This window comes from Acipenser ruthenus, chromosome 28 (genome assembly GCF_902713425.1).
Source record: "Acipenser ruthenus chromosome 28, fAciRut3.2 maternal haplotype, whole genome shotgun sequence".
Taxonomy (NCBI): Eukaryota; Metazoa; Chordata; class Actinopteri; order Acipenseriformes; family Acipenseridae; genus Acipenser; species Acipenser ruthenus.
Window position 1 is genome coordinate 15061538 of NC_081216.1, and position 14373 is coordinate 15075910.

Genomic DNA, 14373 nt, shown 5'->3' on the forward strand with positions numbered 1-14373 from the left:
GTATACTGTATCTTTGAACACAGTTCTGGGTTCCTAACATGTCTTTGGTGGATAAAGCAGCTCGACAACAAAGGATGGGTTTTTTTCCAGTGGGAACACGGCTTCTTTTAACAAACAATACAAAATTAAAATAAATCCTAACTCATGTTTTGGAGCATTAAAACTTAACAGGATCCCTAATGTTAGTCAGACGCTAATCGGGTTTATTGACTTTAAATATGCACAAATCACAGATTTAATGTATACCGAGCATCAAAACAAACTTATCACTATTATAGCACATTTATTTTCGAAAAAAAAATGATGACATTGACGAAATGTTTTTGGTTTCTTTTTAATCACTCGATCATTCATCTTTGACCATGACACGCTTGAGTGACTATGACTGAAGCATATGCACTTAATCACATAATTAGTGAGACAGTTGATTGGACACTGGGTATGGAGTGATTTCAGCTGTTGAATTGCAAGTGAATAAAAGCACGAAAGAAAATCACAGAAAAAAAAAACCACTATATCACGTCTGTCAAGAGAGCAGCGCCTTTGTGCAATCAGCATGTTGGAGGCTGGACTAGGGCAGCGTACTGTGGCTCGCCGTCTTGGGTGCTCACAGCCAGCAATTTCAAACCTGGCGAGACGGTATAACCAAACTGTATAAATGACAGGCCACAAACTGAGAGACCAAGAGTCACAACACCTGCCCAAGATCGACAGATCATTTTGCAGCATCTTCGTGAAGTCAATTGTTAATCAACACAATAAAGTCACTGAACCTGCTCTAAAAAAGAGTTTGTCATTTTTCGATCACATCTAGTGAATTTTATTCAAATATAAGTGATCAAGTTTCTTTTGATGCTCAGTATGCTTTGTCTGACCTTACCACAGACCGCTATTCTCTTTGAAACCTGTTCTTTAGTTCTACATCTAAAACATAGTGCTCGCTGCTATCTTCACTTACAACCGACATTTGCACCCGTGGCCTCAAAAGGGCTCTCCAACATGTCATCTTTGTGAGTTCAGCTGGTACACCAGAGTGTAACCATTAACCTGCCCCCCCTGCAACACTAATACATCAGTAAGAAATGCCACATAAAAGAGGGGGATTGCAGGTGGAGATATACAGTTAAGATAACTGCAATATTTAATATACTGTAGTATTTTAAATTTCAGTTTTGGTTTAATATTTAAACAGTGTCATAGACCCAACCCCAATTAGATCCATTTACTGTCTCCTTGTAAATGTGTACAGAATAAAAAAAATTAAGACCAAGAGAACTGCCAATTCATCTTTATTTTATTCTTACAACAAAAGCCTTATACACCAAAGCAGCAAAGAAACACAGATAGGACTCTCAAAGTAAAAAAAAAAAAGAATATTATTATTCTAGTAGGAGATATCTTCTTACTCATACTGTATTGAAACATTTATAATAATTGCTTCATGGGTTGCTAATCCCATAGTTGGCATAGCAGTAAAACAACTTTATAACCCTATGCCTGGTCAGCAAGTTGAGAATTAAATGTGTCCTTTTCTTAGGGCAAGTAAAAAAAAGCACCCTTTTTAGGGCATGTAACAAAATAATGCTTATCGTTTAATTCTTCACAAGAAGACAATTTGTTTAAATACTGTGGGAGGTCCAGCTCCCGTTTTCAGTATGTCTAGTTTAAGCAAATCTAAATAGCTTTTATATAAATATATTTTTCATATAAAATACAATAGTATTATAGTAGTGGTCAAAACACTAGTTAATATAATAAAACAGACAAAATAGTATAGTATAGTATATAGTGAAAAACTACTACCCAGAGGGTTGAAAAAGCGAAAGAGAGACAATAACTGGAGGTCGTAACCTTACTAAAGGTCACCGTTTCAACCCAAGGGGAATGATCTTTCCACTATAAGGTGAAAAACGTTTTTATTAAATCTACAGTATGATGTCAGACTAGTTTAACTATTGACTGCTGAGTGAGGGCAATCGTACTTTGACACTGTAGTGTGGCCAGTTTGTTATTAGCTAATAGAGGTTCTAAGTTTCAATGTACGGGTTTAATAATAAACTATAGTGTTCTGACCACTATTCTTTCATACTATACCACTGTTTAGAAGGGTATGTACTTGGGAGTGTGCTGGGTTTGCGTTATACTTTCGTGCTGTACAACCGCACCGGCTCTGCCCATTGCGTTACAGACACGTTTACCCTGTGCTTGTCATGTTTAATGAGTTTTGTTACACTAAACTACTGTGCACCTTTTTATCTTGGATTATATCAGCGTGTGCTATTGGAAATAGTGGCAGCAGAATCAGGAATCGAACCTGAGCCTTTTGCTTCCAGTACCAGTGCTCTACTGGCTGAGCTGTGGTCCCCCGAGTCTCCAATCGCGTGAAAGAGAGAGTGTGTGTGCGCTCACAAACTCAGAGAATTATTGATCATAGAATATGGGTCAAGTATACTGGCCCTGCAGTTCAATTTAAAAATTCTATATGCATGTGCATATTTAGTGGTGTGCTGAGACAATTTTGCATAGTGTTACCACCAATGCCCAAACTTGACATTTATATTTTCATAATATATATACTTAAAACATGTATTTTTTTTTTTTATCTTGAACTATTGTATGAAATCCATACAATTGTCAGGGTTATATTAAATGGAATTGAAGTGTACAGTATTATATAAGACTAGCCCACTGCTACTACAAAGCAGCAAGCAGTTTTACTAATACAAGTTATTGATAGGACAAGAGAGGCTGTCGGCTGAGCAATAAAATTAAATTTCCAATATGACTTTAGACAGAAAACATTTCCATGTCAGGCAAGTAGGAATTGATTAATTCATACAGGCTGTTGTTGGATAACTGCAGGCTGATGTTGCCGCTCTGTAAGGAGGACGCCCCCTCTCTCTGAGCCATTTCATGCCAAAATCGGCAGACTAGGGGAACGACCTGCAAAAGAAAACGAGTGTTACTGTGACACACCAACACCCCCTGCAACAGCTGTAAATACAAAACAAGTAGGTCCATCCATCCCCCACCATGGCTGTACATCAGAAACAGAGCTAGCAGTATGATGAAAAAGGGGATGACCGTGACATCTAGCAATAGATAACAGAATAAATAGTATAGAATAAGAAACAATGAAAAGGTGGTAATTACGACTCATTAGGTAAGCAAATGTTAGAAACCCGGTACATATATTGTACTCTAAAAGGTTTATTTAAACATAAGTATTCTTCTCATAGCCTCAAACACTGTGTACCTTAGTGTACACTGAAACATTTTATGACTAAACGGTTCTACCTCTAGTATTCCCCTGCTAAGCAAAGCTGCCTGATGCTGTGTCTGCACAGCCATCCATCACTAGCTTTACAACGTGTCCTCTGGATGTAGTGGACTATGAAATAGCCATGCTTTCTCTTGAAGTGCTGCTCCTGCAACCAGAGAGCCCTTTCCCTTTCTTGCATGAACCACATCTACAAGCGTTTTCTCTGGCGTTGTCTTGACAGAGTCGAATAGTTCTTCGCAGTGCTTGATTCCGTGGTACTCGAGAATTTCTCAAGTTTTTGTCTCAGTAATTGTTGACTTTCCCATATCATACTCTTTAGCATGTTGAACAGCGCGTTCAGCATTTTCCAACAGTTCAGTAATCTTTCAGCTAGGGTATATACTGTCCTTTTTTCATTTGTCAGCCATTTTGAATTTGTCAGGGTCACGCTTGCAGTGCGGTTAGTAAGGCGATTCGGGGTCCCAAGTAATGGGCTTCAACTGTATATTAAAATGACTGATTTGCAGAATGCGGACAGATGGACAGGCATCAAAGCAGGTTTGGAGATAGTTTCAAACCCCCACTAGTCCCAGACTCTTTGCGAACGTACCCAGTATTGTGGCCTTTTAAAAGCTCAATCCATAGTAGGCTCTTTTATAAAACACACCAAAAAACATGCATGACAACATAGACGTTCATTATGCTGTACCTTCACTAGGATTAATTTTGTGTCCTTCGATTTCCCGTCAGGAAACTTCTCCCCGAAGCAAAGGTAAATTGTATAATCTGGAGAGCCGCGCTTGTTTTCTTTAAAATCGAATAAATCTAAAAGAAAAAAAAAACAGAACTCATGGAACACACACGTGCTTTATACACTGCAAGAGATAGTACAACACATACGCCATGTAGTTAAAACATGGTCATGTTTTAATGCTTTAGTTGCGGTAGAGATTCAAATCAAGTACAATGTCTATTTCTACTGGTGGAGATCCCAATTGGAGACTTAAGCGATACAAACTTCAGTTGGAAACTATACTATTAGAATTTCAAATCCTGTCCTTACAGATGCCAGTTGGATAACTGACTTCAGACCCCTTTTCACTACATCAGGGGCTGTGTGGGCAGTTGCAAAGAGGTGAAATAATGTACAGGTTAGTTTCTTAGGAACCCCCAGGGTTTGTCGGTTATATGTTTAAATGAAAGCGTGAAATACTTGGCAGTAAGTAGCGTGATTCCGAAAACTACAACTTTAAATAAAATGTACCTGTAATTTATTTTCGTTGTTTACATCCTTACAACCTTTTACACTTAAAACTTTAAAGTCTGTTTCAAACTTTAAAGTATGTTTCAAAGCTCTTTTCAAAAGGGCCGCTCTAGTGCACTGGGGTTTGAGATCTGCCCTCTAAATCACTGCAGGAAGAGCGAAAAAAACAAATGCTCTGGCTTTTCTGTTCCGTACCACATGGACCGTTATTGCTGTGTTACCCGTTTGACAATGTGAGCAATAATCCTTACACTATCAGTGCACTAGAACGGACATTTTGAAAACAGCTTTGAAACAGACTTTAAAGTTATAAGTATAAAAAGTTGTCAGGATGTTAACAACGAAAAGAAAAATTACAGGTACGTTATTAAAACAGTTGTAGTAAAACGTGGGGACGTGTAATGCTATATATTTTTTTTTAACCCAGCTACTTCCTCTTTAAAATCTCTCCAGGAACCTTCCAGCACCTTGTGAAGTCGTGTAAAGGCTGTGATCTGGGCAAACAGTTCCCAAATCGATATTAGCTGGAGGTCCTAAGAAAATGGCCAGGCAGTAAAATGTGCATCTCTCTAGATTTACTGTATCACAAAAGGTATCATTTTTACTTCCAAATTTAACCTAAGTGTTTACTGGGTTCATAACACCACAGTGCTTCGATCAAGGAAATAAAACAATTACAGTCACTACATTCATTAGAAAAATTACAAGGACAATAGCCTTACCTTTTAAGTATTTTTGGAAGCCAAGAAGCTCCACCTCCCTGTTGTTGGGTAGCTTGCTTGGCTCCTCGATCACAGGCGTGTTGTGGGCTGTGTACACGTGGCACTTATCCAGTCGTGTCCCGTAGATGCCCTTCGGTTTGACCTCCAGGTGCAGGCCTCTCTGGATGCTGTTGAGGAGCTTCTGGGTGTACTTAATCTGCCTGTGGTCCACGAGCTGCTCTGTTCCGGGGAAGCACACAAGCCCTTCTGGGCCAAGGCTGGGGTCCACCTTGTTGTAGTGAAGCTGTACTTTGGGGCCTCGTACCTGTGTGAACAGCACGGTCTGCTTCCGGTAGTAGATGGTAATCTCCAAATCGTTCAAATCAGGCAGTTCATTTTCTATATTAAAAAAAACAAAACAAACAAGTTTGTCAGTAACAGAACACCCCCTTCTGTTCAGTTCTGGGCTACTGTTGTTTTGCCTGGTTTTCAATTCTACTTAAATGTTGACATTACTGAACAACCCTCTGGTGGCTAAACAGTGTAACAAATGTCTCTGTCAAAGATTGTGTTTCCTTTGCATATCATCCTCCACCTCCGACAAGATTGTGCAAATTGTGAATCTGTGTTTGTGTGTAATATTTTTTCTCTCTTATTACAGTAGAACCTCATTTATATGCACCCTGTTCATCCGCGACTTCAATTACCTGTGGCTCCCTTACGAGTTTTATTTTTGAAACATTATTGCCAATGTAGACTTAATGCCCCGCGGGGCACACACATACACATAAAGACGCATGCGTCTTTCTAACCTGTGGAGTCGACGCCAAGACAGCAGCGTTACAAATGTGAGGATTAAAGTCTTGGTATGAACAGCAGAAGAATTCTGTAAAATTAATTCTACTGAGGCAGTTACGTAGTGAAGCCCAGCAAACATATTTTGCCTCACAAACAAAAGACGACTTACAGCAGTGAATTGTTAAAAAACAAACAAAACAAAACAAAACACACCACACACACTTCTGCTGGTATGTATTTTGTTGAAATGTAAGACAAGTTTAAATTACACAGCAGGCTTGTTTATTTAGTTTTAAAAGTAAAAAAAAAAAATAGAATTGTATTTGTTTGAAATCCCAGAAAACTAGCAATATTTAGCTACCATTATTTAATATGAATGCGTGGAATAAATTAGCGATACCTTGTGATATTTCTAGCTGCTAGCCACATGACTTAGTTTACAGGAAAATTGTGAGCTATGATGGGCTGAACACCTCATTTATCCGCGGATCCGCACATATAGTATGGATGACTAGAAAACACTAGGGTGCATTCAATTCTAAACAGTGTTTCTGTGTTCATAAAAGACAGTGACATACATCTAAAAACTGCCCTTTAAATCACTAAATAGGCACTCTGACATATTGTTAAAGAAAGAAATGCACCAAAAGTCTTACAAGCACTGCTAAATGTTTGATATCCATAACCTTAGTATTGTACACAATTATATTAATTCCGTGACAGTATTTAAATGCATCCCTGTTAAGAGCAATACAAGACACTTGTGTGTAAACAAGGGGGCCTGTTTGGATCAGATAAATCGAAAAATGCATTCCCAGCGGCTCACCTACTGTAATAAAAGCACTACAACACAGAGTAAAAAGTAAGTCTTGAATGAACAAGTTCCTGGTTCAAATCCTATACATGGCCCTTTGTGGATCTTGGATGAGGAGAGCTGCATTTGCATTTCATTCCCATAGCTGATATGAATAATTGTCTGGAGCGACCCCTACTGGTCAGGTGCTTGATAGGCCAGACAGACGCTTGCCAGGCTGGCCTCGCCTCCAGGGTTCAGTAGTTTGGCAATGATTGTTGCTAAAGTTTGGCAGATGAATAGCGACTGTCTTGACAGCAGGACTGGAAAGTAGTTAGCTTACCGGCATAGTAGGGCTGCTCTGGGATATGATTTGGAATTGCATACTGAGAGACTTGATCTGGTGCATAGGGTACAGGCTCAATGGGATATTCCTCAGCAGGCATGCCATAGGTGGGTAGCTGATCCCACCGCGAGTCGTCTACAGAACACAGAAACATACAGAAGAAACCACATGCTGTTAGTTTACCCTGTTTGATTTACCACCGTCATTAGTGCCATTCAATAGGCTGGTTCATTCAAGGCACATTTTTCCTCCACTTTTTTAAAGGGACTCTATAGGGTCTTAATCAGCGGCACTGCTACCGACATGCTTCTGCAGAGTGCTGGTGCTCTGACTGAAATGAGAGAAATACTGTGGGAACAGAAATCCAGCATTGTTGCAGGAGGGAGCGTGATCTGGATACACTGCGATCCTTAGAACATACATTCTCTTTCTCCTGGCATATGCTATAAATACAAACGCTGCAATACTGACAACACAGGACCCAGAAATGGCTTTTTTTTGTAACATTAAGTATACAATTTATTTTTTCAAACTTACTGGAAGTGTATTATGCAGTTCATGGTAGTAAAGGTCATTAAAAAAAAAAAACAAAAAAAAAAACAAACAAACACACCCCAGTGTTTTTTTCCCCTGGGATGGTATCTTAAAACCACTGCTCTTTAGCCCCCTTTGTGACTTTCCCCCCAGTTTAGTTTAACTGTATGGGTAGTTGGGCCTCTTCAGCCTACTGTGTTAAAAAGGCTCAGAAATAATCCCTTCTAGGGGCAGAGTATTATGAATTGTAAAATACTAGTTAACAAAAAACATCACACTAATAATTTGTCAAAGCCATGAAATATTGTATTAAACTAAAAACGCTATACCTGGGTATTGATTTCCAATAATCAGTGTGTGCAGCTGCTCGTTCAACAATTCTTGCTGTTTGTTAAAAAAAACAAAAAACACATTTATTAGACACCCCTAAACGACTGGACAGGAAAATTAACATAAATAAAATGTATATTCTAAATGAATGGGTTCTGTTATTTTAACTCCATTCTTTTTTCAAATTTAGGATGTCCAATTATGTTCCCTCACCGAAGTAATCCTCACAACAGAACTGACTGTCAGTGGGTGTCCTCCAATCCCATGACCAAGCCAACTGCCTTTTTACACCCAAGAGCTCTACAGCAGTCAGTGAGCTACGAGCCCAGGACCAACAAGGACCATCCCTGCAGGTGTCCGTTCTGACCTCAGCAGCCTCCTCTCTAGGAGAGGCCGCTGTAGCACAGTGAGAAGAAACCGGCCGGGCTGATTTTGCCTCCCTAATGAAAATAAACAATCTCCAACCAAATCATAAAGGAACTTAGAAAGCTAGTGACAGTTAAGGATTGTTTTAAAGCCTTGACACGTTTTAATATGCTGTAGTCTAAGTTGTTGAAGCTAATGTAAATACATTTGTACAGCTTCACCTACTACACTGCATGTCATTCACTGGCTAATCTACACAGAGCTGTGAAATACCTGTGCATCCTCGGGCTGTAGGTACTGTGGTACATGCTGGTTCTGGTATATGATAGGAGCTGGGGAAGGCTGGGGGTTGACATATTGCTGTGCAGTCTCGTCCTCTTTAATGGCGTTCACAAAGTTAACTGGAAAGAAAGTGAAGGCACAATATAAAGAAGTGTTTGTATTCTGAAGTGTTTCCCAATGTTTGATGGATGAGAAAACCTTGTTTGTACACAACTGACCCTAAAGACCACTACCAGCAATGGGAAACAAATAGAATCATGTGATCCAGCGATTACTAGACTTTTCATAACATATCGAGAGCCACGGCTGTTACTCGAGGTGCAATCAGCAACTGCTTTCATAATCGAGTATAAGGGAATAATCAACAGAAATCATTAAGATCACTTCAATATTAGCTGCAAATCTTTAGAACTTTTGTAGATATTGCATCTCTATATGGCTGAATCCTTTACATGACATGTTTAGGTCATCATATTACTTACACAAATAATATAACTAATAATATTTAAGATGTTATTAAGACAACAATGACCACAGTTATAGGGTACATCAGCTGTTAAACAGAACCCACACATTTACACAGTCCGTCTGAGCCAGTCCATTTTAAAGCAGTAGGAAAGTCAGCTTTTAAACTACGATCTTTAACAGCAAGGTCACATTTTTTTCTTGGTGGGGGTCCCTTCGTGCCCTGTAGCCAATGGATAGAGGTTCTGAGTAACCCCACTTACTTGGCGTTTCTAAAATCTGGTAGACTTTATGTGGATCATCCGACTCTTTTGATTTGTCTTGTGTCTTCATGAAATTCTTCAGGCTGTTTAAGGCACAGCGGAAGTTAGCTTTCCATTTAGCTTTGTCATTTTGATTTTCATGGAATTTCTCACTGGCTATAGCCCAAGCCTGCAAAAAAGAAAAGGTAAAACTATAGAACAAAGATAAGGACAACATACCAATCATTATTATGTAGCTTTTTAACAACCTACGCTAATAAGCTGTTACCATAAGAAACAAATTTACATTTATGAACAAGAGCAGGCCATTCTGTCCTCAGAACTTTAAAGGATCCCATTGATTCAGCATCAACAATGTGAATTGGTGACCCATTCCATACCCTCACCACTGTGTAAAAAAGGGTCTCCTCCGTCCTATGCCTGTCTACCACAGAATAATTCCATAAATAGCACTTCTGTTAGCCTCATAGGTTTTTAAATGTTCCGTTTTGAATGAAACATACAACAGCACTGTGGCAGGGCAGGGCAGGGCCCTGCCTGTCAATAATATTGTTTTGTGATGGTTGGCAGGAATGGGGTTAATTTCCTATCCCTGCCAAAATACATGTGAGAATGTGGCTGGAGCTAATTGAATAATTGATAATAAGGCTCCAGCCACATGGTATAAAAAGAGAAAATCGCTTGTTTGGTGGTGGGAGCTGGTGAGTGAATAGTTTGTGGTTGTAGTATTTTTTTTATTTTTTGCTTGACAAAGTTCAGTGAAGGCTCTACCCAGCCTGAACAGTTTTGTTTTTGTTTAAACTTTTGTTTTGGCCCTTGAGCTGGTTATTTTGTTCTTGTTTATTGTGCAAGATTTGTTTTTGTTTGACCTTTTATTTTTGCTCCATGAGCAGTAGTATTTTGTTCAACTTATTGATTTATTTTTGTTTATTAAACAGCGCAGCCACGCTTCTACCACAGTTTCCTTGCCTCGGAGTCTCTTTGCCTGCTGATACCACCTGGGCCCGCAATGCTACCCTGTCATAAGCACATATGTATTTTCTTGGGTAATCTGTTTGCACTTCCATGGCTCAGTTCTCTTCAGCTCTTGTCTTCTGGGTCACAGCATGTTGTTACCGGCTGAACTGATGTGTTCAGTTCCGGCCACCTCATTACAAAAAGGATACTGCTGCTCTAGAAAGAGTGCAAAGAAGAGCGACCAGAATTATCCCAGGTTTAAAAAGCATGTCTATGCAGACAAGCTAAAAGAATTGAATCTACATGGTGATTGTATTCAAGCATTCAAAATTCTAAAAGGTATTGACAATGTCGACCCAGGGGACTTTTTCAACCTGAAAAAAAAACAAGGACCAGGGGTCACAGATGGAGATTAGATAAAGGGACATTCAGTGCAGAAAATAGGAGGCACTTTTTTACACAGAATTGTGAGAACCAACTCCCCAGTAATGTTGTTGAAGCTGACACCCTGGGATCCTTCAAGAAGCTGCTTGATGAGATTCTTGGATCAATAAGCTACTAACAACCAAACGAGCAAGATGGGCCGAATGGCCTCCTCTCATTTGTAAACTTTCTTATGTTCTTAATATCAGTCAATAAGGGAAGCATCCGACTGGTTGACAGGGAAGAAGCCAGTGAAGGGGTGGAGACAGTTTTGCTATCTAGGTGAAATGACCCAGGAAGTGCAAGACAGTCCAAAAGCATAGCTTGTAAATATAAATTTCTTAACCTACTGTAGTACCAGATATCAAAACTGCGCATTTGAGATGAATGGACGTGCATGGTGGAGAAATAGTGGGGAATTATTTTGTTAACTACAATTACTTTAAGATTTGAAATGCTTTAAATGCTGTTACTGGGTTCCTGTAAGGGAGGGATATCTAACTAAATGGCTGATGTATTGAATTCCTGTGGCTTCAGGTATTGTTGCCTACTGTCTCACATTTGAAACCCTCAGGGCACCAGTTTTCAACTATGAGCCTCAACTCCAGTAAAAATTTTGAATACTGCATAATAAAAACGTAATTGCCTTGAATATCATACAGTCATCATCATTGCAGTCTTTCCTGGAGTTGTGTTTCCAAGGGATGCGGAACCGGTCTTTGTCCACCCACTCCAGCCCTGGGTACTGGCCACTGTTAATCTGATCTGTCAGCCACTTGCCGAACTGTGGCTTTTGGTAAGCAGGGCTTCAGAGAAAAAAAAAAATATATATATATATATGTACAATTAATATGTGGCCTCCCAGTCACTAAGAAATATATTTAAGCCTTGGACAAAATTCTCAGGTTTGAGGATTCTTTATTTGTTATTTAATCATTTGAAACAACGGCACAAAAACATCTGCTTACTTTTTGTGAGAAAGGAGCGCAAACTCCAAAGTTCCTGAGATCCATTTCTTACCTCCTATTAGCACTAGCAATTATCATTATTCTGTTGAAGATCTATCGGGTTCATGTAAACAAACTGGTAAGTAAACTTGCTTTTTTATGAAGCAGGAAGCATGACAATCCTAGACTGATTCACTCATGATTGTTTTGTTTTTTGCTTTTTAATAAGTAGACTGGGGCCCTGCAGAAAGTGAGCTGACCTGCTTGTAAAGCTGGGTGTTTAGGGGAGCCACCTTATCTCAACAAAAGGGGTTTCTATACACTATTAAACAAATACACTATAGAAAAAAAAAATGTGTGTATAAGATATAACTTAACCCATTTAGTGCCATTACCCATGATACTTAATGGGTTAAATTAATTGAAAATACACGTACTTTCGTAATGAGCGGGACCTCACCAAGATGGCCGACGGTGGATTCCGAAAAGGTCTCGCGATTGCCCCCTTCTTAACTAAAAAAGTAACACAATTTCCTTTCCTAAAGGGTCTGGTTGGACTGGATTATTCGAAAGCACAATTTACATTGTTTGCGCCTGTACTTGTTGCGATTGGAACTTGACAACAATCACATTATGTTTGAAATTAATTGACTGTTGAGGTGTACGTTAATAAAACAAACAAAAAAAAAAAAAAACACAGTAGCACACACTGCTAGTCGAACTACATATAACTTTAAATTTAGGCGTTGCTTGAGTTACAAGTGTAGTAGCTTTGCGGGTGGTAAACATGTTGTGGGATATGTAAACAAACTGTCAACTGGGTAGGTTTTGTGATTGCGTAAGTAGCGTGGCTCCCTGCACGTTATCTGCTTACTATCTGTTCAAAGTACACACCCACGTATTGCGTGTTAAAACTAAAACACTGTACAACACTGAAACTAAATGATTTGTAAATACAGCATTGCAAGATGCAATAAAAAAGTGAGGCTTCTGTCATGGCTGGGACAGCCCCTTACTAGAAAAATGATACGGACCCCGGAAAGGACAGACAGGTTTTATGTAGAACTGTACAGTAGCATTCCATTTTATCAGTAATAGCTAAATATTTTTACGGCAGCTGATTTCGTTGTTACCAGTAGTGACACAATTGTATTCTAAACTTAACTACCCACAATATTACTCTTTGTACTTCACTGATGTTAAACTACTTACTGGCAGCAGTCTTTTATAATGTGTACTACTGGGAAAAAAATAAATAAATAAATAAAAACTAAGGCTGATTCCAGTAGATTATACTAGTTCTTCTGACCCAAATATTAATATACGTTTAACATTAATGACTACAATTATACAACAAATAGAAACTATTGATTCATATACATCATAAATTAAAATAAATATACATATATACAGTATTTGCCATTACAGTAAAACACCTTCATAAAGGCTAAATTACAGTTACGTGCATATATACACACCCTTTTTTTTATCAAATGTGTTGCAGTAACATCTATTTCTACAATTATCTGATTTTATATATGAATAATTGCAGTCAAAAATCTACGAAATGAACTTCAATTACATTGCTTTTGCTGTTACGAATACTTTTCTAACGTAATCATGCAATTTGTGAACAGCAAATAACACCAGCTTTCAAGTCTGATTCATAACCTTGTAATAGTATACTGTACATTTAACACTATAGAGCATTACGTTGTTAGCAAACTGCACATATGCTGTAAATAGTACGGTGTACATTGAAATACCACTTGTGCAAATCTGCATTATTAAGCAAAACAGCAACTTTTACCTTTGCATTTCCGTCTGTGTTTTGCAACGATATAGCAAAAACTTCCAACCCCAATCACAGCAAGAGCAATATTTTTTCACAGAAAGTTAACTGCACGGATTGGGGTTTAAATAGTGACATCAGACCCCTCCCCCTCCCCATCCTGTTTCGTCACCGTTGGTAGGCGTTAATCTGAAGATTCGTTCTCAATTCGGTAATTCCCGTCCCGGTTACATTGCGTCATCATACTCATTCACTTGTTTTTTACATAGAGAGGGACAATTCTCCCGCCCACTTCCTTTCCGAGAAAACACGTGGAAGACGAAAACTGAAACTTAAGGCTAGCGCTGCGCAGACTGTAGCTGTGTGGCGCTGTCCTGTATGATTGATACGGCCTCTCACATACACAGACTGACTGCTGGTGTCGCTTTTTTTATATGATTGGTAAAACCGGTTCACTGATTTTGTAAATGGGAGAAAAATAATAAACTATTTTTACCCAGTGCGTATTGCCACCAGTATTTTAGTAATATCCAGTCGGCCTCTTTATACTTAAAATAAATATTATTTTGTAAACTTTAAAAAGTATACATTGTTGTTCATAATGACAGAGTTGTTTAACATTATTTTAACTGACTTCATTCCAGTACAGTGCTGCCAATATTTCAACTGCTAAAAGCTCACAAACCATTTGAGACGGCAGCTTCATATTGCCAATATTATGGAAACGTCACTGGCAAAATCTAAAGGTGTGCTTCACTTTGACCCCAATGTGGCGTTTCCTGTGGAATCCCCAGCGAAGATCAGCAATTTCTAGAGCCAGGGTACATCACAAAGCGCCAGCTGCATTCGA

At 38.9% G+C, this 14373-nt stretch overlaps 1 protein-coding gene across 1 annotated transcript; it reads right to left on the minus strand.

Moving 5' to 3' along the window:
• Nucleotides 1–1272: 1272 nt before the first annotated feature.
• LOC117435108 (interferon regulatory factor 3-like) lies at nt 1273–13653 on the minus strand. Its single transcript, XM_034906845.2, has 9 exons — nt 13542–13653; nt 11431–11590; nt 9405–9573; nt 8668–8795; nt 8028–8082; nt 7162–7299; nt 5249–5626; nt 3972–4087; nt 1273–2943 (listed from the first exon to the last, which is right to left on the minus strand). Exons 1-9 carry the CDS (start codon nt 13547–13549, stop codon nt 2788–2790), a joined length of 1308 nt encoding a protein of 435 aa, XP_034762736.2. The 5' UTR covers nt 13550–13653; the 3' UTR covers nt 1273–2787.
• Between the last annotated feature and the right edge of the window lie 720 nt (nt 13654–14373).

Bases quoted from the DNA above. Each gene is read 5' to 3' on its own strand.
- LOC117435108 (XM_034906845.2), bottom strand. The intron at 4,088-5,248 runs GTAAGGCTATTG...TTTTTCTTTTAG, and splicing joins CTTCCAAAAATACTTAAAAG to ATTTATTCGATTTTAAAGAA. The intron at 2,944-3,971 runs GTACAGCATAAT...TTTCTTTTGCAG, and splicing joins CAAAATTAATCCTAGTGAAG to GTCGTTCCCCTAGTCTGCCG.